Raw genomic sequence first — 22,063 nt, forward strand, 5'->3', positions numbered from 1 at the left:
AATTCTGAAACATTCTGGCTTGGCTGTAAACCCTTCAGCATGATCATGATTTTTGCTTCTGAATACACGGATATTTGTTTGACCCTTGCAAGACACTCACTGCTCTGTGCCTGGAAATAAAGGAAAAAGAAGTAAGGCATCTGGCCTCTGATTTGCTGACATGAGAGGAGCAACCAAGCACCATCCAGCCACCATATGAATACAATAAGTTAAACTTCACCACTATTGCAAAGTCTAACTCTAAACACTACACTTCTTCCTGCCGAATGACCCCTTTCCACAAGCTCCCAAGTTTCACAAGGAAAAGGGCAACATGCAAACTATGTTCAAGTCCAACTTGAATCTAACCCAGTTGGAATAAGAGAAGAGAATAAACTGCCACCCACACACAGTTTGCAAGCAGGAAATAAAATTCAATTGCTTTATTTATGTATATTTATTTCTTTATAAGTATCTGCGTTCTCTATTACCAGAGAAGGGATGTCTGTGCGTTAGTCTGGGGAAAACACTGCAATTCATTTTGAATAGAAATGTTCCTTTGTTTTTTTCATTAATTAATATATTTAAGCCACAATTTCCATGAATTTTGCTGGCACAGTAAATGCAGACACCACATTTAAAGGATAGATATGTGAGTATTTGTAGAACCAAGAATTGCAAAAATATTAATCTAATCAGGAAAATGGAACACTGCCAGACAGCCAGTCCAGCCAATGATAGTTTGAAAAACAAATATTGTCTGTCCATAAACAATTTACGTAGCAAAAATAATCTGGACAACATAAACACTATAATACTCTCATATAGCAAATATTTGTTCATTAATTTGACTAATTTTGTATTATGCTTTAAACAAATATTCTGCATATATTTTTATTTTCTCAACTTTTGCCAAACTTTGGTTACAGATTGGTGTATCTAAGTTACAGACCTAAACACCAAACAACACAGTCTGTGGCTTGATATGCTGTGCGTATAGAAACATCAGTGCTAAGTAAAAACAGCGGCTGGTTTGATTTAAGGGCTTTGATTAATTTTCTAATTCAAATCCTAGATCACAAATGCTGTTGATTTTGGTGTCTCTTCAAGAGGCACGCTATCTAAAAAAATGAGTTCAAGTAGGCAGATATATGACTGTTAAATTGTCACTGTGAACTCTTTCCATGGCAAAGAGATTAAAAAGAAATGAAAAAAAGAAAAGGTTCTCAATTTGAAACATTATGAAGTAGTCTATACCAGAAAGTGGTCAAGTCTTCGGTACAACCAACTCACTATCTTAACGGTAATTCCCATTTTGTAGTAAATTTCCTTTCAGCAAATCAATCCTCCTTTCATATCAGCAGAAAAGGTAGAAGACTTAAACCTCAAATTACTTCCCTCAATTAGTTTGTCAGCATTTTGAGGGATTAATCCTTCCCAACATCCAAAAACTCATAAAACTCTACCTTAAATAATTGAGAAAAACTGTAAGCACCACCATCTAGACAAGAAGTTCCCCACAGGTCATGAAATGGTACATAACAGCAACCAAGGAGCCATGCATACACCTATTCATACATGCATATTCAGGCAGGAATAAATGCCCTCAGCAGTGCCAATTTCAAGAGTGGCACATATTCTCAACACGATTTGGTAACTCTTGCTTCTGACAGCAACAACATAAAAAAAAAAACAAAACAACAAGATGGATACACAATATTTTGGAATTCAGGAGCCAGACTTAGCATGTCTTAACCACTTTTCAGAGCCCAACAATTATTTTTTTTAATCAAAAGTAGAGAGACAGGTTATGAATTCAGGATAAGTTTTAAAGTTCCTTTGTATGCCTACAATGCAGGCAGAAGAAATACTACTGTTTTAAATACTGTTCAAATATCCCCATAAAGTGAATAATTTCACCCTAAATTTATATTTCTGCATATTTTTTTCATTTATGTATTTTTATGTATATAAATATGCAAATTTTTCTTCTGAAGACTTTTTTCTTCCTTTGTATCTTGACACAAAAAAAAAAAAAAAGAGGGAGCTAGGGAGTGAATTCCCCATGGAGGTTTCCACCCACCACGTGAGAAAAAAATATTATTTGTATGAAGCACTTTTATCAGTTTGTGGGCCACTGAGATCTTTGATAACCAGTTAAAACAATAAATAAACTTTCCTTCCTCAAAACAAGAGACAGCATATGGGGGAAACAGCATCTGAGAGTTTTCTTTAGATTCTACAACATTTCACTATTGAAGTTATTGAAACGTACAAGAAAATATATCAGTATTTAATGACAGTGAGATACAAAACTTTCTATGTCTCAGGTTGACCTCCCAGTACTTTATCAGCATAAGATCCAAATGTAGGAACAAAATGCAGTTTACATCACTTCTCTTACCCCAGCTTGAAAATAGGGCTAATTGACGTTTTGTAATACTGCATCTTGCTTTCTCTATAGCTGGGGATTCATTACAGCAGTTGTGTTACATTGACTCATAGGGCTGAATGTCTGAATTAGGATTAGAGCCAAATAAAGAGTTGCTGTGCCACAGCTCCCTCAGCAGAGCAGCAAATGATGCTGAATGCCTGGACACTTTAACATTAGTGAGTCTATGGTACTTGTTTATTCAAAACCAGACTGGGTTGCTGACCTAGTTTGCTCATTAAAGTAATGGAAGTTGGAGAAACTAAAAAGAAAATCCTAAAGGGGTTTCATTTCTGTGCCTACTTGGTTGGATCAGTAATTCCTTTTATTTTCATTTCTTTTCTCCTGGCTGTATAACTGGATGAATTTGTTTTAGATTATTTTTCTATTAACTAAAATTTCCCAGAGGTTCCTGGTATTTGCATTCAGCTATTTCAGTAGCAGATATAACACTGCATTGAATACACCATCTACTGAAACAATGAAGTTGTAAGGAAATCAGACACATGTTCTCTACAGATGTTTGACCTAAAGCATATTGGAGTTGCCAAATCCACCTTTGGGTCACACTCTTCTCCATCTGGACATCTACAAACACTGGGCCAAATGCAAGGAGTGATTTATAAACTGGGTACCCTACTAAAGTCAACTAGTAATCTTGAATTTAAGTGCCAAAATCAATGCTGTGAGTGCTAAGCACTTGCAACCAACAAAGACTTCAGCTGAGGCTTTCTGGCACTTTGTGTCTCTGAAAACTGAGACACCATGAGTTTGGTGCTTACTTAAGTTTAGAAATTTGACTTTGGAATTCTGACTTTCAAGTCCCTGCTCACACATCCAGGTTTAGCCAAGCCTCTCTTGGTCTTTCGTCTTGCATATTCTCTACAGTGGCAGAAATAGGTCTGAGAAATATGCCAGTGCCAGACAGACTTGTATCCAGCTTTTCTGCCTCTTTGCTTGGCCATGGGATTGCATGCTCACTGGTATGTCCACCAGAGGGACTTGTTCTCTTGTTCACTGTTCAGTCCCTTCTGATGCATCTCATTGCTCTCACAGGACTGCCAGCAGTAATGACAGTTTTATCCTCATGATCAAGTTTATCCATGTTCATTCTACTTTTGCTAGATTGCTGTTGAGGGGAACTTGCCTACTGCATCCCAGAACAGGCCAGTATGTTCCATCCACCTAGGACATGATAACTGTATAATAGATATTTTCCCCAGACTCAGAAGACACAAAATCCCCACCTGGAAGGTAATAGAAGACCTCAGTAAACAAGGCGAGTCTTAAACCTAGTTCAAAACTTGAACTCTGTGTCAGAGGAAAAGAGCAGGAGACTTTGTGGATCACAAGGATTCTGAGTAAGTGACACCAAGCCACTGAGTCTTCCTTGCTGACTCTTTTATACTGAGTGAAGCCTTTGCAGGAACTTAGTTTTGTTTCCATAATGCGATAATCAAGCTGATACCAGCTCAGTAGAAAGGTTCTGTTTTGGGACATTACTGACTCCATCTGATTTCCCCTTCCATTTTCCCTAATAGAGGTAATTTCTATTATTATCTTTTATATAGTTTGCATATTTGATTAAGTACACTGGAAAGTTAAGGAAACCAAGCCATTCATTTAAACATTTCTTTTGAGGTGCATGAAAAAGGGAGTTTGATGAAAACACTGTGTCACTATGAATGTTCCTCCTTCCCCATTTTGAAAATCTAGTTTTCATTTTTGCAGCACTTTGAAATAAACTTATTAATCCACCGAGGGAAATAAACAGCTGGAAATAAACATTTCCCAACTTCTGCAGAGACACTGTTTCCTAAGCCATATCCAAGTGGTCACCAAATAAAAGCGCAAGAGAAAACCAGTCCTTGGCCTGACTCTAATGCCTGTGCTAATGAAGAAATGAACAGTCGAGGGCTGGATGAGTCTTTCTTCTTTAAGGATTATCAAATATCCAGCTTCTTAATTATTTATTGGTTGCTAAGACCAGCAGCCAACACTGTGCTCAGAGCTGTTCAGGGCAGCCTTCACCACAGAGTAAATTTGTCATACCAGTAGTATCCAGTAACTCCCCGGACAGCCAACCGCGCACTTGAGAGCCGGTGAAAGCCAGAGATGTTTCTAAAGTGCTAGAAAAGTCGTTTTCCAAGAGAAGTACATTTTAAGGAAGAACGCAAAAAGAAGTACACAATAGGCACCAAAACAATTGACTGACAGTTTGAAGGGAAGTGGTGGGAAGTGACACATTCTCGATGGTCTGTGATTTCTCCTTCTGCCACAGACAATGTTATTTTTCATGTCCCTTTCAAGAACAATTTCATCAACCATGTTCTATGTGTGCGAAGAAATAGAGGGACAGAAGAACCTGTAAGCCGATGGCCAATATAGTTTCATTCATAATGCAAAATTTCCCATTTGAAGTGGAAAAAAATCATCTTGTGTACAATAAGGAATGTTGGTAAAGTTCAGATCAAGCAAATTCAAAATAAAAATTAGCTGTCCTGTCACCATGTTTAGTTAAAATGAAACTCTACCCACAGGAAAAAAAGTATCCTTAAAGCCTCATGACAGTATGGCCAACCACATTAACCACTGAACATACCCCAGTGAGACCAGCTGAATGCCAGACTGGAAGAGGCACCGGCATGAGGCTGCAGTGCTCACTGCACACAGCAGAGACAACCAGGTAAGAGTAACTTTGAGAGGAACCATGGAGAGCTGTTATTCTTAAGGTTTGAGAATTCAAATAATAAAGGATGGAAGAGCATGAAAAAGAATTTTCCTGAGCAGAGGAAGAGTCCTACAGCCCTGTATAGGTGTTTATTGTTGCCATCCTTCCTCGTTCTCTGGCGTGCAGTGTAGTCCTTCCTCTGGATGTGTCTCTGACCAGCCTCGAGGGCTGCAGCAGGTGAGGAAGGACAGCAGGATCATGAACACACTCATCAGTACGGAGTTACTCCCTAAGGGTGGCATTAAGCATACAGACCTCTCCTATCTAATATAACTTTAGATGAGATCTGCTTTTACCTACTTAAATATTTCCTTAATGGGAAGTTTCTCCTCTGTTCTCTGAAAATGTACCTGAGACATGTTTTTTAGACTGGTACTGAACTCCTGGAGAATGAATAGATAAAGAGCAAGCCTCAAAAGAATTTAAAAGACATATATAAACTGAAATATCTTCACATGCATTTGGAAGAAAGCCATGTTGTGTCTGAACAATTCTTCAATGGAAAAAAATGTTGTTAAATAGACTAATCATTCACCCATAACATGTGATTTGAACAGCCCCAGTTAGAAACCAAAAGACCAGAAAAAGAAGAGGTGTCATGATGAGAGAAGAGTGGAAATTATGAGATTGTTTGAGACAAGTGAAGAAAGCAAGAGGGTGAAGAGATTAATTAATTCAGAAACTTGGAAAAAGACAGGTTTTGTTGAGTTTCATTCTGGAAGACATTAAGTTGAGCTTGATGCAGAAGGCCAAAGGGTAGCAAAAAGAAGTCCAGATTAAAATAGAATGATTAGGTCCATTGATGCGACAAATAAAACAGTTGCAGTATCATGTAGGTAGATTAAAACAGAGATGAATAAGAGGCAGAAACACAAATTGAAAAATGAGATGGGCAGACAAGAACTCTAACAACACTAAGGAAGCAAAAAGATGAGAAGGAGTATTAACAAATGTGATGAGGGAGGAAAAAAGGAAACAACATTACCTGAGAAATAAGGATTGAAGAAGAAAAAACAAAAGAGGAAAACTGAGTATCAAGTCTCTAGTACTGGCTGTTCAAAAATCCATAACAATTTCTTTTTTCTTCTCTCCTCAGTTTATCCTTAGTATGAAATATGGACAAATAGAGACAGAAGACAAATTGATAAAATTAAACTTAGGAAAATTCAATAGTGACAAAATGTGATAGTGGGTCTCAGTAACGTGGATTTTGTAGCTGCAGCAAAACCATCACTAGGTCTAATTCACAACTTCTGCTTTAAAACTAGAATAACTCCACTTGATTCAACCAAGTCAAGTTGCTGTAAAAGAGATGAACAAGCCCATAAATTCACATTTCATTATTCTACACATATAACGAAAAAATACTAAAAATTAAATGTAAGTCCCATCACCCAAAGATCCAGTAAAGACAGAAGGCAAGTTAAAAAACAGGAAAAGAGACATGACATTCATCCCTTGCGAAATAGCTGAGGTTCCTCATATGACCAGAACAGACGTTGTGCTACTCGGACTTAGTAATACAGTTCTCTAGCTGTTCAGGTTAACTTCTTCCTTAGAAGATACAATAAGAATACAGAATGAATAGATGTTGCAAATAATTTAACTGATTAGTGGTGACAAGCTCAGTAGACAAACTTGATAAGCACTGACACTGATCAATCTGTTGATTTGTTTTATTTTTCAATAGCCACTGACTCAGGAACCATAATGTTAATATAAACTTTTGTACATGCTTGGTGCAATATCAGACTCCAATAAAGCACAAGTATAAGGTGCAGGGGGAGTCAGCACCAGCAGTTAAGTCACAGGTGGAGGACAGAATGCACCTCTTTAGTGATTTATCATGCTCTCATCAGGTGTAATTGGCAGTGGAACATTGTAGTCCCAGAGAGCAGTGGTGAGGGAAATGCGGACTGGAAGTGGCAGAGACATATGAGCATGATGGAGACCCTGGAACAGCTAGGTCTGATAAAAGACAGAGCCAAACAGCCCCAGCAGAGCATTGTGTTGAAGCCACTGTTGTGCTCACAAGCCTCCTGCCAGTATACCCACAGGGTGCTGCCCTGTGTCATGTAAACATGTCTTCTGGGTATCCGTGGCGCGATGCTGAATTGAGCCACACAAATACAGTGTGTCATCAAAAGCTATGAACATTTTGGGGCAGCTAGGTTGCTGGTTTTCTGAAGTTCTACTGGATGCTGAGAATACTTCTGCTGCTCCTTGAGTTTAAATAAGGTAAACCTGACTATGCAAAACAATTCAATGGCTTTGCTTGTGTCTCCCAGACTCAGATCAGAAGTGATTCTTCCTAAGTCAGGGGAAGCTTCCTTCACTGCAGCTCTCTGAGCAGTTAAACACATATGTGGCCAAACTCGGTCCTTGTAAAACCCAATTGACTTCATTCAAAAAACTCCTATAAAGATGACTGATGTCATTGGAGTCCCACCAGGGATGAATTTGGCCCATGTCATTCCTCCTGTGTAGTCACTGGATAGGAATGTAGAGAAGAAAAGCATACTGGACTCTAGGACTCCATCTCTCAGCAAAACTGCCAGCGCTGGAAAAGAATTACACGTGAATATAAATTTGTCTTGCACACTCCATTAGATCTCCCAGACCAACCCGTGCTTTCAGCTGCCCAGGTACGAATTAGAGTTTCTCCTTTCACTACTGAGAGTTGAGCAGAAGTTTCTACATCAGTGTGCCTGGTCTTTTGGGAGCAAAATCAGCAGAATTGCCCCCAATTTACAGATGAAGAAACCAGAACAGGGAGCTGAAGTGATTTGCTTCAGATCACATGTGGTGACAGAGGTAGAGAAGGTATTGAAACTTAAGTACTTGCAGCTCCTCACCACTCAGGCCATGTATTCCTGTGATATATCTTTTTAATTTCCCCCTCCTTTACCCGTCTCCCTTTTCCCCTGCCCCCAAACCCATCCACATTGTCTGTAGCCACACAACTGGGAAGCTGGGATTAATCCATCCCTAGGGAAACTGGGATTAATATGCAACTCATACGAAACTTTTAAAAACCTAATGATTTGTGGTTCCCTTTTCAGAGGCACATGCAATCCACAGCTGAAAAGTAACTATTTGCTGTTCCAGTGCACATTCTAAGAGACGCTTTTGCTCTGTTTCACGAGTGTACACTGAAGACCCCATCTGACAGGATTTCTTCCTGCATCCAACAAAAAAATAGGCTGAGTAGGCTGTGCAGAATCAGGCTCTTGTGGAGTAGTAACAGTTTATGGGCAGAAAAAGAATGACTGGAATGCAAAAGGCAGGAAAGAGAGAGAGATGTGCCAACACATCTTTACATTTTCCTTCTGAACTGGAAATGGTTAAAAATATAATTTAAAAAAAAAAATTAAAAAAAAAATAAAAATCTGTGTTTCCCTCATAAATCTTGCAGGAAGAGGCAACTAGAGTCAGGTGTCCAGTTTTTGACTCTTGCAAGTTCCCATTCAGTAATGTTTTTATGATGAAAATGCAAAATTTAAAGCAACTGTGAAAACAGAATCAGCTCTCAGTTGGCAGACAGAGGCCTAAGTAAGTTTTATTCACTGCACAAATGTCAGATTAAAACACATGCAAAGATAGAAAAGAACAAAAAAAAAAAGAAAGGGAAGGTAATTAATCATTTAAATTATTTGTGATCCTGATTCAAAAGGTACATTTCCCATCTAATTCCTTTCATTTATTTTGGGGGTTAGTACGACTTATCTCTTTTGACTGTCATGATTTCATCTCTACTTTGCTTTCCTTGGAATCCCTGGATTGATACTGCCTAGCAAATTTCAAAACAGTGGAGGGAACAGGGGAACTGTTCCCCAGTGCAGCTGAGAGCATGACCAGATAGATAGCCTTTGTTTGCACCAGAGCGAAAGTGGCCTTCTGGGAGGAGGAAATACACACACGTATTAGTGTAGTACAAATGACATTAAGAGGTTGTGTGTGCATCCTGTGCTCCGTATGCCCACGTAGTTTTAATACATCTGTATTTCCAATTATGTAAATTCTGGGGTTTTTTTTCTTTTTAACTGCACATAAAAATGCAGGTCCAAAGAAATTCTTGGCAGTCAGATAACCAGGTTTCAGCCTTACAAATAAAATGCTTCTCATGTCCAGCTGGGAAAAGTGGTTTGTCCACCCTCGCGACCTCGCAGTTATAAAGGTTCCCAGGAACCAGTAACTGACACGGTTTCTTACCTCGCCACGGGTGTTTCAGTATTCCGATGTTAAGGAGACGGTGGAGCGACCGTGGGAAAGCCTCGGTGGAGTGACTCTCCCGGAGTCCCTTCCTCCCTCCCCGTGGACCCGACTCGGATTTCTGCCTCGTAGTTACTACCTCTGAAAACCTACTAATTCCAAGCGACAGAGCCTTTTACTTTCTCTCTCCGCGACAGAACCTCGGAAGCATCCCTGTTCCTTTATTTGGTGCCAGGAGCGACACAAGAGGGACGAGGAAGTTCATCGAGGATATTCTCTCTGAATCTCCCTTTAGAAGTGCATCGTGGAGGATGAACCATCCAGCCCTTGGGCTGCCCGATAACGCCGTGTCAGTGATCGGGTCTGCGGGTCCCCCTCGGCGAGGGGTGGGATGCGGGATGCGGTGCCCCTGGCCCGGTAGCGGGGCACGCCGGGGGCAGCCGAGGGTCTCCCTCCCGCCGCGCGGCCGGAGGCGTTCGGCGTGTTCCACGGAGGGCAAGGCGACGCCTCTGAACCCCCCAATGGAGGAGCGGGGAGGTGAGGAGGACGACACCTTCAAATCTCCTCCGAGAAACGCTGCCGAGCAAGCACATCCCGGCCCGGGTGGGCCGCGGGGAGCTAGTGCCGCGAAGGGATGCTCCTCGTTCCAGGGGGGCTCCCTGCAGGAGGCGCCGGCGGAGCGGCGCGCAGGACTCCGCGTCCTCCTGCGCTATTCCCGCGCTGGGCCAGGCCGGGCTACCTGCAGATTACTGCGGACTTCACCCTGCACTCCTCGCTTGTTGCTTTTCAGGTGCCTTTTTTCAGATGCAAAACCAAACGCATTCTCGCGGTTTGGGAAGTGAGTGGCGGGGTGGGAAGCTAAGCCAAAGCAAGTCGGCTTCAAACGCTGCCCATACTCCCAGCCTCCGGAGCTGGATGTGGGTACAGGCAGAACCTCGTATCCTGTGCTCCCCGAGGGCCTTTTTCATTTTAGAGGTGGGTCTGCAGCCCGTCCTGCAAGTGCTTCTACGTTAGTTACGATGCGCTTGAATGGGTGTCCAACAAATAAGAGGGGAGAGAGGTTTCTCCCCTCCCTCCCCTTACATTAAATGAGCTACAACTGCAACTTTTTCCCCTGTCGTTGATAGGATTCTTTGACCAAATAAAGAAATAATTTCTAAAAGCGGCAAGGGGAAAAGGGGAAAAGACCCGCACTGGACCGAGATGCTGGCGGCAGAACATCCGCGCCCCGGCCCCACAGGAGCAACCAGGCAGCTCCGGCGTCACCCTGGCCTCGTCGCCGCCCTAATTTGCGAATTTTGGAAAGAAGGAGGCTTTCTTATCGCGGGGAGGCACTGACTTGAGGCAGGAGGAAAAAGGTTTAGGGTTTGCCGAGGGGACGAGAAAGGACGGCAAGAGGCGCTTCAAAGGCTCAGGCGGATCCCCCAACACTGAGCGCTCTTTCCCTCGTGTCGATCCAAAGAGGTTTCGCAGTGGAATAAACATCTCTGATCTAAGACAGCTGCCGGGAATCAAAGGCCGCCCCAGTCAGCGCTGAACCGGCTGAAGATGTGACTGAAAAATGCCCGCTCCTGACAAGCGCAGGGAAGGGGGTGCGAAGGCGGCTCTCCCCTCAGCGCCTCCAGACTCCGAGAGCAGCACCAGTTCACCCATTACTCATCTGATTTGTTTTATAACACTTCTGACACCTAATCTTATCAGCTAATACCCAAGATTTAGTTACCCAAGACGATTTTTTTTTCCTCACTAGGAGCAAAATTATTTGACTCTCTGCAGATCTGTTTACTTTTGTCAGCCTAAAAAAAAAAAAAAAAAAGGAAAGGAAAAGAAAATTAGGAGGGGTAAAGCTAATGCATAAAGAAAAGATTCAGACTTTCCAAGACTGGTAGAAACAAGTACTGAAACTTAACTAAAAAAAAAAAAAAATTAAAAAAGAAATAGGTTCTTAATATTGAAGGAGAGAGTTTGCCATAGAAGAGACCAGAAACCAAATGAACACATATGTAGCCCATGAAGATTTGCCTGTAAAATAACAATTTATTTTAATACTTAAAAACCACACACAATCCAGTGATAAATGTCAATTACCAATAATCAGCATAAAGTGCCAAACAGCCATACAACTTTTTTTTTTTTCTTTAATAAACAAAACTTATTGGAATGTCTCTTAATTTGAATACACTGTTCAGAAAGCCAGCATTTAAAAAAATATGCTCTCAAGTTGAGATTTGTTCTCTCACACCAGGACACACGAAGACTTTAAAGTACCACTAAAACCACGTTGTGCATACCGTCAGTCTGATGTACTGCCATCTTTCTTTCTTTCTTCTGTTTTTTTTTAAATAAGTCCACAAGTTACAAACTTCCTTACAGCGCACTAGACCACAAAGTAATTGAAAAGGTCTCCATATCCCATCAACATTGATCTGTCACGAACACCAGGGACCTGTGGGTCTGCATTTTCTACTGCACGATAGGATTCCCCACTTGAGAGAATTAGGTCATTTCCAAACATTAATCTTCCTTCTCCTTTTCTGAAAACAAACCAGCAAAAGAGATTTGCAAGTTGCCCTTCTCCTTGTCCTAATGGTGCTGTGACGAGAAACCACCATTTCAGTTCTTAATTTTCTTCTGGAATTCTCTGTATTTCCTGAAGTGTAAAAATAAGAAGCTTTATACAGTCAAAAAAAAGTATAAAATAAGAGGTTGGATTTTTTTAAGTAATACTTTTGGAAGCTATGATTTTGGGTTTTTTGGGGGGGAGAGGGATTGGGAAGAGGTGTCTTGTGGGGTTTTGTTTGGCTTGAGAGAGATTCCTGTCCAACACATGAGCACCACCTTTTGGCATAAAGTTTATCAAAGCCGCATAAGTCAGCTAGCACTCTCTGTATCATTCATGTATATTTTAAATTCAAAATAATCTTTTTACCCACAACTTAGGAAGTTAATTGCTTGGATGGGGGATTGCAGGGGTGCGGATTTTGCCCTTTTTAAAGTACAAACAACAACAAAGCACAAAGTCCAGTGCTCCCATCCTGAAAGTTTTGTTTCTGCTCTGGTTTTGGTGTAAAGTCTGAAGGGGAAGAATAGTTCATAGAAGTTGGATATTCAACACTTAAGTTTGGCAGGTTTCAGTTCCTTTACTTGCGTGTGCAGTGTCTTGTGGACCGCTAGTGTTCTGGACTGGCAAAATCCTTTCCCACATTCTTGACACTTAAAAGGCTTTTCTTTAGAATGGATATATCTAGAGAGAGAAAAACAATTGAGACGTCAGAAACAGCCGGCCACACTCAGCAATGAGTTACCTAAGGAAGAACATGCTGGAGATGTTTTACACCTACTGCTGAGACAGAGAGTGCTGGCGTGCCGCGCTTGGGTAATTGTCTGTCTGTGTGTATGCAAGAGGAGAGGAGGGTGTCAGAGGCCTATAGGGTACCTTTCTTAGGGATAAAGAGTTTCTCTCTTACTTTGGGATCCTCAGGCTGTGTGTCTTCCTGACACTTCTGGATGAACCCAAAAGCAGAGGGCACAAGACACAAATGGAGCATGAAAACCTCTGTGGAAGCTAAGAAGGAGGCTGTGAGAGTTGTTTTTGTGGAGTGAGTGAGGTATGTCTTCCAAAGTGAGTTACCTAAGCTCCTCCACCAGCAGTGGGCATAGGAAAACTTAGAGGGAACACTGTAGTATGTAGACGGGTAACTGGGAGAGTACAAACACACAAGTTAAAAAGGAAAGGAGAAATAAAATAGTTACCTGTGATCCCTCAGGTGATCCTGTCTTCGGAAGGCCTTGTGACAAATGTCACATGTGTAGGGCCGTTCATCTGTGTGGGTTCTTTCATGGATCAAAAGGTTGTAGGACTTGGTGAAGTGCCTGCCGCAGAATTTACACACAAACTCCTTCTTGGTTTTGGACGGTAACCTTCCCCGCGTGGGTTTCTTCTCTGGAGAGAGTTTAGTCACCTCAAGCAAAGACCCCAGCCCTGCAGGTGAGCCCTGACTGTCTGCCTGTCCCAGTTTAGAGTGGTCCTCTTGTGTGGCAGCCACTGCTAAGTTGGCAAAGTCAAAGCGGGGTTTGGCTTTGAGGGTCACATTGGTAGCCTCTTGCTTGGGCTGGATGACATGTGGAAAGAGTGGGAAGGTTGGCAGCTGGAATCGTGCATCCACCAGGCTTGAGACGCTGGGCACTTTGGAGAAGGAGGAGCGGGGCAGGTGCATGGCTGGGTACCCCAGAGTCCACTGGTGCAGGTGCACAGCGTGCAGGGCACTGAAGCCGTAGAGGTTGGAGAGGTGGTCGGAGGGCACAGCGGGCAGCCCATTGAATGCTTGCAGGAAGGAGTAGTTGGTAAGCTGGAGGGAAGGATGGATAGGCACGGGGGCTGGCAGGGTTTTACTTCCCATGGTGGTCGCTCAGGAGGAGGATCTTGGGAACAGGGGAGGAAAATATCTGCAAAATAAAGAAGGAAGGGGGGAAGAGGGAAAGGTAGATTTATATGAAGATAAATGCAGAGGAAATTTCTGACTTACCCTTCATTAACATCCTTTTCCAAAGTCACAGGGGGGGGCTGTCTGGGACTTACAGAGGTCTGACCAGCTCTTGGCTACAAGCGTATCCCCAAGTTCTCTCTGTCCCAATCTCTCTCTCATGCACAAAAGTTGTACTCCATCCACAATCATCCCTTGTTATGCAGACTCCAATGATCCTCTGCATGGGACCACCAAGAGATGCCATTTTGGCCCACAAAGCCTGGGCTTCTCCCATGTAATTTAAAATCTCTTCCTGGGTCACCTCAGCCTTTAGAAAATAGTGGGATACTGCCCACTATGTCTCTCCACAAAAACTGCCTTTAACCCTGACTCTTGAGGTGATGTAGCTGCCCCTGGGTTGTTTGGCTCCTTGCAGTCTGGCCTCAGCCAAGCCTCTGAGGCGATGGAGGCAATTGGGTACTTGGAACTGCATATCCTTCTTCATTCAAAAAAAGAAAATCATTTTAGGGAAAAAAACATTATGGGGAAAATACCAACCAACAACATTCCCTCTTGTGTACTGCAAAAAGAAATGGGAAAATGCTGAGTTTGGGTGATGAATCTGAAGTGCCGTTTGCTCTCTCCAGGGGGAAGTGCTTGGCTTCAAGCCCACATCCTAATCTAGGCAATTGCTTAATTAGAAGTCTTCAAAAGGCAAAAAGGCAAGGGCTCCAGAGACCCTTCCCATGGGACATCCAGCCCAGCAGCTGCAGGGCCACAGCCCTTTCACTGGGCTGGGTGCCACCCCTTTGCTCTGTGTTTCAGGGTCCTGCCAAGACCCCAGCCTCTCCTCTGGGCCAGATCTCTACCCGTCCCACCCCATAAGGCAGAGGGGAAAATGCTACAAGGCAGCAGCAGCGAGTCATATCTGGCCCTGCCTGAAAATTCAGCCCCTGCTGCTGTCAACTGTTTGGTAGTAAATGCCTCCTGAGGGTTATTGGTGGGGATACAGCTTCCTCTCTTTGAGGCTGAGAGAGAGCACCCATGGTTTTCAGAGACATCCCTTCTCTGCAACCCAGGGAGCCTCCTCCACACTCCACAGCCCACAGGTTATACTCACTTTGTGCCCTGAGGAACTCTGGAATTTGCCTTCAATGGGGCTGTTTTCTGGCAGAATCCCCATGAAGTCCCCACAGGATGCTCACAAGATCCTCACAGATTTGCTGCAGGATTTCTGCAGGATCCACATAGGGTCTTCGTAAGATCCCTATAGGCTTCCTGCTGAGTCACCGTAGGTTCCCCACAAGATCCTGTCGGAGTCCGCACAGTACTCAGACTAGAGTTCATGCCCATGTGGAGAGTAATACCCCTTTGGAGAAATGGAGCCAGCAAAGTACTGCAGAGCAGCAATTGTCCCTCTGGGCTAGAAGTGGGGGGGTGGGGGGTGGAAAGTGGTGGTGGAAGGGGTCTAAAGACCAGGGAAACAAATCTGATTTATATGTAGGCTATTGCCTGGACAGAGGAGCTGGGGCTGGGAGGGTGTGAGATGAGAAGCTTACTCTGAACAGCTCTGTACTCTGGGTCCACCTTTCACACTGCTTTACATAAATCAGCAGCAGGAAGAGATGTTCAAACCTTAGAGGAATTCCATTGCAATGACCCAGAATAAGAGATTTTGTCATTTTTCCTTTTTCAATTGGATGCATTTTGGATAGTGACTGACTGAAAAATGCATACATTATATTCTCAATTCTCCTCCTTTTCCTCTTTCTTTTTCCTTTTTTTTTTTTTTAATAAACGACTTAAGTCTGATGAACCAACCAGACTGTTTTGTTTTTCTACAGGAGATATACTGCTACTTAGTTAGTGCTGCCTATGTGCTAAGTGTGTCCACATCACAGCACAAATGCCTCAGTCAATGACCCCAAGAACAAAGTGCACAGAAAACTCTCTTGTCTGGGTACCTGAAAATGTCTGTTTCTGTCCATCACAGCGGCTCCGTGTCTATTTTCCTATCTAGGTAGCTCTAGATCTCAAGCATGAAACAGGCTATTGCGAATGAAGTAAAGTTCTGGGTTTATACTTCTTTCTTTCTTCATATCCTTAGAAATTATTTAATATAGGATATATAAGCATATAAGCAAAAAATCTGCTATGTTAATGTGGGCAAATTCTTGATCAATAACATTTAAAACATTCTCTTTCAATCAATTCCCCAAACGAAGAGTGGGGCACAAATCAAGAAGAAATACAATTGGGTCATAATAACATCCATTGCACTCACGGAATTTTTTTGTTTGCTGCCTTTTTTTGTTGTTTTTTTTGCTAGAGAAGTTCTGTTAAATCAAGAGGGGGAAAAAAAGATGAAAAAGAAAAAGAAAGCGAACAAGGCAAAAAAATAAAAAAGAGAGAAGAAAAGAAAAAGGAAAGGACGAGGTGGGAGCAGAATTTTCACGTTACTACAAGTTTCTTGGCACTTTTCCAGAAATGTAAACTACACTTTTACGCTGTATGACCGGGATAGTCAAAAATACAGATGAAGAGCAGGGTATTTTATAAAGAAGCCCCCTCACTCCGGGACATCAAAGCAAACGTGTTTCACAGCACAGTAACTCTCTGGTCTCCCGCTTGCCCGCAGAGAGATCAATGTTTCTTTGATTTCGGTGTCACCTCCACCTTTAATTCTGCTTCATGTAAACAGATCGTTATCAGGTCTTTTTTTTTTTTTTTAAAAAAAAAGAAGCAGAAGAACACCCCGAGAGCTCTCTATTTGAATTCTCCTATAGCAAAAAACCGTGAGGGTTTTTCTTTTTTAACACAAAGTAGCTCGGTGAGTAATTAAGAACAAATCACTTGTGTTCTGACTGAAACAAAACCCACTCATGCCAAGATAAATTTACTCTGCAAAATAGGATCATAAACTTGAAAGACTACATCTGTCTCCAGCTTTCTTACCCTTTGTCCTGTTTGAAGATACGGTAATGCTATTGTCCAGTTGCCATTGTTTTAAGACCGTTGTAATCTTAACCTTCTAGATTAAATTCTACCTACTCTATATGCCTAAAAAAAAAATAAAAAAAATAAAAAAAAAATCAACGCAGCTTTCCGTTGGTAGCATAGCAAGAGGTGAAATTAAATGGATTTTTAAGTAATCTTGTGGGTAGTCGGTATTTTTCCTTTTTACATTGAATTATCAATTTCCGATGTGTCCTTTGAAAGGGATATTTGTTACATTAAATACCTGACTCATAAATAATGAGGTTTTCTAATTAGTTCCACATGGAAGAATGGAGGAGGTAAATTACCCTGAAAACTCTGCTTATTTTTACAAACATGACAAAGTAGTGGACATAAAATGATGCATTCTTGCGAGAGCCTCAAACTACAGCAATCAGGTTCATCTGTCAAAAAAGTCCCCCAGTTTTGCCTGAATCTTTTGAAGTCTGGTGCAGCATTTTGCCACTAGGTCGGCTATTTATTTTGTCCCCTTTGAGGGAAGGAAACTTTCCCTTCCTAAAGTTAGAGCGAGGAAATAGAGCTTACAATTTATCTCTGTTTGGGAAACTAATTGGAAAGGGAATAAAACTGCCCTTTCGCTCAGCATTATTCGAGCGTGGTGCTCTTGAGGAATAAAGTGCATTGTTCAGTACCGATTTATTCAAAGTATTAATGAAGTGTGCAAAATCTATTAAAGCAGGTTTATTCGGGGCTAATTGAGCGTGAAAGAGTTAATTGCTAACATTAATGAGGACTGGAAGGATTCAGTCAGCATGTGCCTTGGATATCTCCGCTCAATCCTTATAAAATCATCATTCACATTTTATCACGAAATCGGTGTTGACAAGTCCCCCCAGACCACCATTGCGAGCGCGGGTGAATGCGGTGGATTTTAGTCTCGCAAATAATAATTATAATTAATAACCGGGATCCGACTGCACCAGCGATCACTACACTGCCCGGGGCAGCCTTTATCCAAAACAACAGCAAAAATCCCCGGGTCCAGCCCCTGGAGGGACAGCGGGTTACGAGGCCACGGGCCGCAGGGGCCAAGCTCCTCCACCTTCTCCCTGCACAAGTTTTTCGGTAGGTTTGAGGGTATTGGATATGTGTCTTTGTAACCCCCCTCGGATGCAGAAAGGTCCCTAGCACAGGATTCACCCTCCCTTTCTCCCTAGAGAAACGTCCAGTGGAGGCACAGAGAAACGTCCCGTGAGCAAGAGCAAATCGTCCTCCCTCTCTCTCTCCCGGCGACAGGGAGGATTTCTCCTCTCTGTACTCCTCGCTTCCCACGGTCACATCACGCACGGCTGCGGGTGGGGGTCAAACCTTTGCGGTGACAGCCCCGGGGACAGGCAGCGTACGGCGGCGCATCCGCGGGCCCGGCCGCCCGCAGCCGGGCTCCGCCGCGGAGCTGCCGCAGCCCTGGGGCCCCGAGTCCGACGCTGGCTCAGGAGTCTGTTTCTCAGCTGACCTCGGACTTACTGAACTGGACCCACTGTGCACCTGTCTGAGACTCGGCCCTCATAGTCCTGCCCGGCTCGCGATTTATCGAACAATTCCCGCGGCGCTACGATAATCTCAAAAATGCTAGACTTTTATAGGTTCCCTCCCAAAAGCCAACTATAACAACCATACCCTAATCCTCGGCTTTGCACTGAAACTTTATAGTCTCGGCCTCGAGAGAAGCTTAGTTTCTCCCTGCGCTGAACTTGTTTCGATCCATTCAGACAAATATAAACATCAGGTTCATTTCTGTTATGGCCTTGGGAGGAAACAGAGAAAGTTTTTGGGATCCTAAAACACTGAAAATGGAGTTGTAAGAAGAGAAAAGGGAAAAAAAAAAAAAAAAAAAAAAAAAAAAAAAAAAAAAAAAAAAAAAAAAAGAAAAAAGAAGGAACGTCTCATAAATAAAGAAGGAAGAGAAAGAAAAGGAGAGAAAAGCCGATAATAGAAAGGAGAAAAGCTGGAAGTTCAAGTCCGTAAAGGACGTGCAGGCTTCTGTTTTTCAGTTCGTATGTCATTTTTAGCTAGGGTTAAAAACACAGCTCCTCCGCAAGGGGGGAGAAACAACTATGAAAGGGGAGGACAAATCTTTAAATAGCATCAAAATATCCGAGATCCATGTGAATGCTTACCCCAGCCCTCCACCCGCCCCAAGGAGAACGGTCCTCCTCACGTGAACCACAATTTCCACGCTTCTGCACCATCCAGGAGATGGTGGGAGCGGATGGGGGCAAAGAAATAAAAGAGGTAAAGGAAGTGTTTGGATCGATATCCCCAACCCCCGAGTCCTGGCAAAACAAAAAACCAAACAGAATGAGTTGTTCTTTTTATTTACCTATTCCCGATCTGTGCTCCACCGCTGGCAGCAGTTAAAAGATCCTGGGCTAAATTGGAGCTGGTAAAATAAAATAATGGGGAAAAAAATAGGGGGAAAAAAAAAAGTTGGGCTAGGTCAGTGTCTGCCCTGGCCCTGCGGGGCACAGCTCTCCCCACCCACCCCACTGCTCCTCCGACGGGTACGGACAGATCCGAGCGGGGCCAGGTGTCCAGGTGCTCCGGCCGGCGGAGCTGGAGGTGCTCTCCCTGCTCCTGCTCCCGGTGCCGGCTGCGTGCGCTGGAGTGCGAACGCGTCCGGGAGCAGTCGCGCTCAGACTGAACCGATCCCTTCCCTCCTGCCTCCTCCTTATTTCAACCCCCCCCTTCCAGCTCCCCCCTCAACCTCCCACCGCACTCCGGGCATGCGCACGCGGAGAGAAAACTTCTGGCTGGGAAGAACCAACTTTTCAACCCGCTTCTCCCGGAGGCGCAGCAGCCCGGGGCTCGCAGCCCGCAAACCTCTCACCTCGCCCCCCACCCCGCTCCCGCAGCCTCCCCCGGAGCATCTCCCCAGGGCCCGCTACGCGCGGGTCCCCGCGGCGGAGCGTCTTCCTGGGGTTGCAGGAGTGTTCTCCGTGCAGCTCCGCGGTGGAGGGGACGCTCCCCCGGTCCCGCCGCTCTACACCGCTCCGTCCTGCACCGCTCCGCACCGCACGGCTCCACAACACATCGCTCCCGGTCGGCCTCGCTGCGCCCCCTCCCCGCCGAGCCGAGTCGCGGGATAGGACTCACCGGGACCTGCCCTGGGAGTAGAACGGGGAGAAAGGCTGAGAGAAAGAAAAAAAAAAGTGGGGAGAGGATGGAGGGAGGGATCTGCTCCCGCTGAATGAATTTTGGGGATCGCAAGTTTCTCTGTCTCTCTGAGATCCTCCGAGAGGATTCCGGGAGCCGCTTACCTGTGAGGGGTCCACCCCTGGTTTAGAGTCGCTTCCTCCCCACGCCCCATCATCCCTTCCTGGTCCCCACTTTTCGCCCCAGCACCCCTGACCTCCGTGCTTTCCTCCTGTCCCTCCTCCCACGGACGGGGACGGTCTCTCTCCGCACCCTGGAGGGGTTTCACGGCGAGCGAAACCCCGCGGATTCCCCGCGGCTCGGGAGCCGCAGAGCCTTGCTTAGGTCCGGGGGCGATTACCCGGGCGGCACAGGCAAAGTAAAATAACCCTCGAAAGAAAAAGGTTAAACGTGCTTTATAATTAATCCTGAGGCCATAATCTCCTCGGTTATTTGTTTTTCTATTCATCCATCCATTCACACTCCTTTAGAGTTGTGAAGGGGGAAAAATTGCTTGGGTGTATTACACTGTCCCGAGGAGCCAGGGTAATATAATACGCGAGCGAAGACAGATCCGTCAGGATAACACGGTACCGTGCTCAGGGACACGCATATGTTTTTTTATTGTTCATGTCACTCCCGTTGTTACACTGATTTTTTACCATCTCCAAAGGAAAAACAAGCAAACAAATAAAACCAAAATCGACAAACAATAACTAGAAAACCCTACGTTCATGAACACGATGGTAGCGTGATGAAGTAAGCTCTAGCACTGCCATTTCATCCCCAAATCCTCTCTACTTCTGCGGAGAGTTTGGGGTCCAGAACTGCTCACTGTTCTAGGCAGGCGAAGAGATTTTCGTTCTCTCTTTTTGTAAACAAGTGGCATTTTTATGAGGCAGAGGCGAAGCAAAAACGTTTTCTCATCCAGGCTTCTTCAGTTCTCTCGCATTTCATGATCTTATTTTCTTTCCCTCTTTCTTTCTCATTATCCCCCTCCCCCCAAAACAAAACAAAACAACAAACAAAAAACCCAACCAAACCCCAAACCTCGCATTTTCATTCCGATCAAGAATGTGATCATGTGCTCGATGCTGCAAGTTGACATCTTCGAATAAGTTTGCATTTTCAGATACAGTTTTAAGTGCCGTTGTCAGAACACGAATGTCGGATTCCCAGGTGTCCCCAGACCAAGACACAGACCGCAGATATGCTCTTCAAACTGGACATTTCTCTTTTCCTATAGGAAAAATCTTGGTATAGCCAGGGGTGAGTGCACTAATAAAACAAAAATCGCAATTCTCTTCAGAGAAGTAGCAGATTAGTTGGGACGGTAAACAGAACAACAGCAATGATACCTGCACGTGCTGCCTTTAAGTAAACAAAATAAAAAACATACACTTCTAGTTACAAACCCATCATTCCGAAATAAATACTTAAACATCGAAATAAAGGGCAGTAAATGATCTCATTGTCTACGGGATAAGGAGACAGAGAAAAAAGGTTCCCATGTGAAAATACTTAATAATTAAAGCAGGTTGTTGAGATATTATTCTATTTCAGAGTATTCCTGAAAGCTGTAGCTGAAAGTTGCCTAGATAACCTGTCGTCTGATATTTAAGTATTTGTTAAAAAACAAAATATTTGGACTTGTCAACCCACTGGCGATAGAATTGAAGTTTCGGGTTAACTGTCTTGTTAAGTGCATTTGTTTCAAATATGTGGTGTTTAAGTTACGAAGGGTATGTTGTTCCAAAACCTTTATCCTCGGATGGATTTGTATGACGTCCCTTGTTAATTTGCATTATGTCAACTTGCAACGGTGGGCAACCTGATACCGGGAATGCGATACAAAACAACTATTAGCACTGACACGCGGGGAATACACTGCGCTTTTCCACAGTGGAGATCTGCTGTCAATTAGGAATGTTACAACTTCAAGAGAGTCGTAAAAAGTGAAGGCATCTACTCCCAAAGCTAGCCACGTTTTTAGGATTTAAACGTGACAGCGAAAACCAATTCGTTTCAAGGGAAAACTGTGTCGTGACTGGGGACACCGGAGCCCCCATCCCTATTTCCCACCTGCATCCTCTT

General features: G+C 43.7%; 1 protein-coding gene across 1 annotated transcript; it reads right to left on the reverse strand.

The window, feature by feature from the left end:
- Positions 1 to 11,370: 11,370 nt before the first annotated feature.
- OSR1 (odd-skipped related transcription factor 1) lies at positions 11,371 to 19,208 on the reverse strand. The gene is made up of 3 exons (XM_027750416.2): positions 19,158 to 19,208; positions 13,107 to 13,799; positions 11,371 to 12,597 (listed from the first exon to the last, which is right to left on the reverse strand). The coding sequence occupies exons 2-3, from the start codon at positions 13,751 to 13,753 to the stop codon at positions 12,462 to 12,464; spliced, it is 783 nt and encodes a 260-aa protein (XP_027606217.1). The 5' UTR covers positions 13,754 to 13,799; positions 19,158 to 19,208; the 3' UTR covers positions 11,371 to 12,461.
- Positions 19,209 to 22,063: the final 2,855 nt, after the last annotated feature.

The sequence above is a fragment of the Pipra filicauda genome, unplaced genomic scaffold (genome assembly GCF_003945595.2).
Source record: "Pipra filicauda isolate LSUMZ 115617 unplaced genomic scaffold, ASM394559v2 scaffold144_size1929842_pilon, whole genome shotgun sequence".
In the NCBI taxonomy this organism is placed as follows: domain Eukaryota; kingdom Metazoa; phylum Chordata; class Aves; order Passeriformes; family Pipridae; genus Pipra; species Pipra filicauda.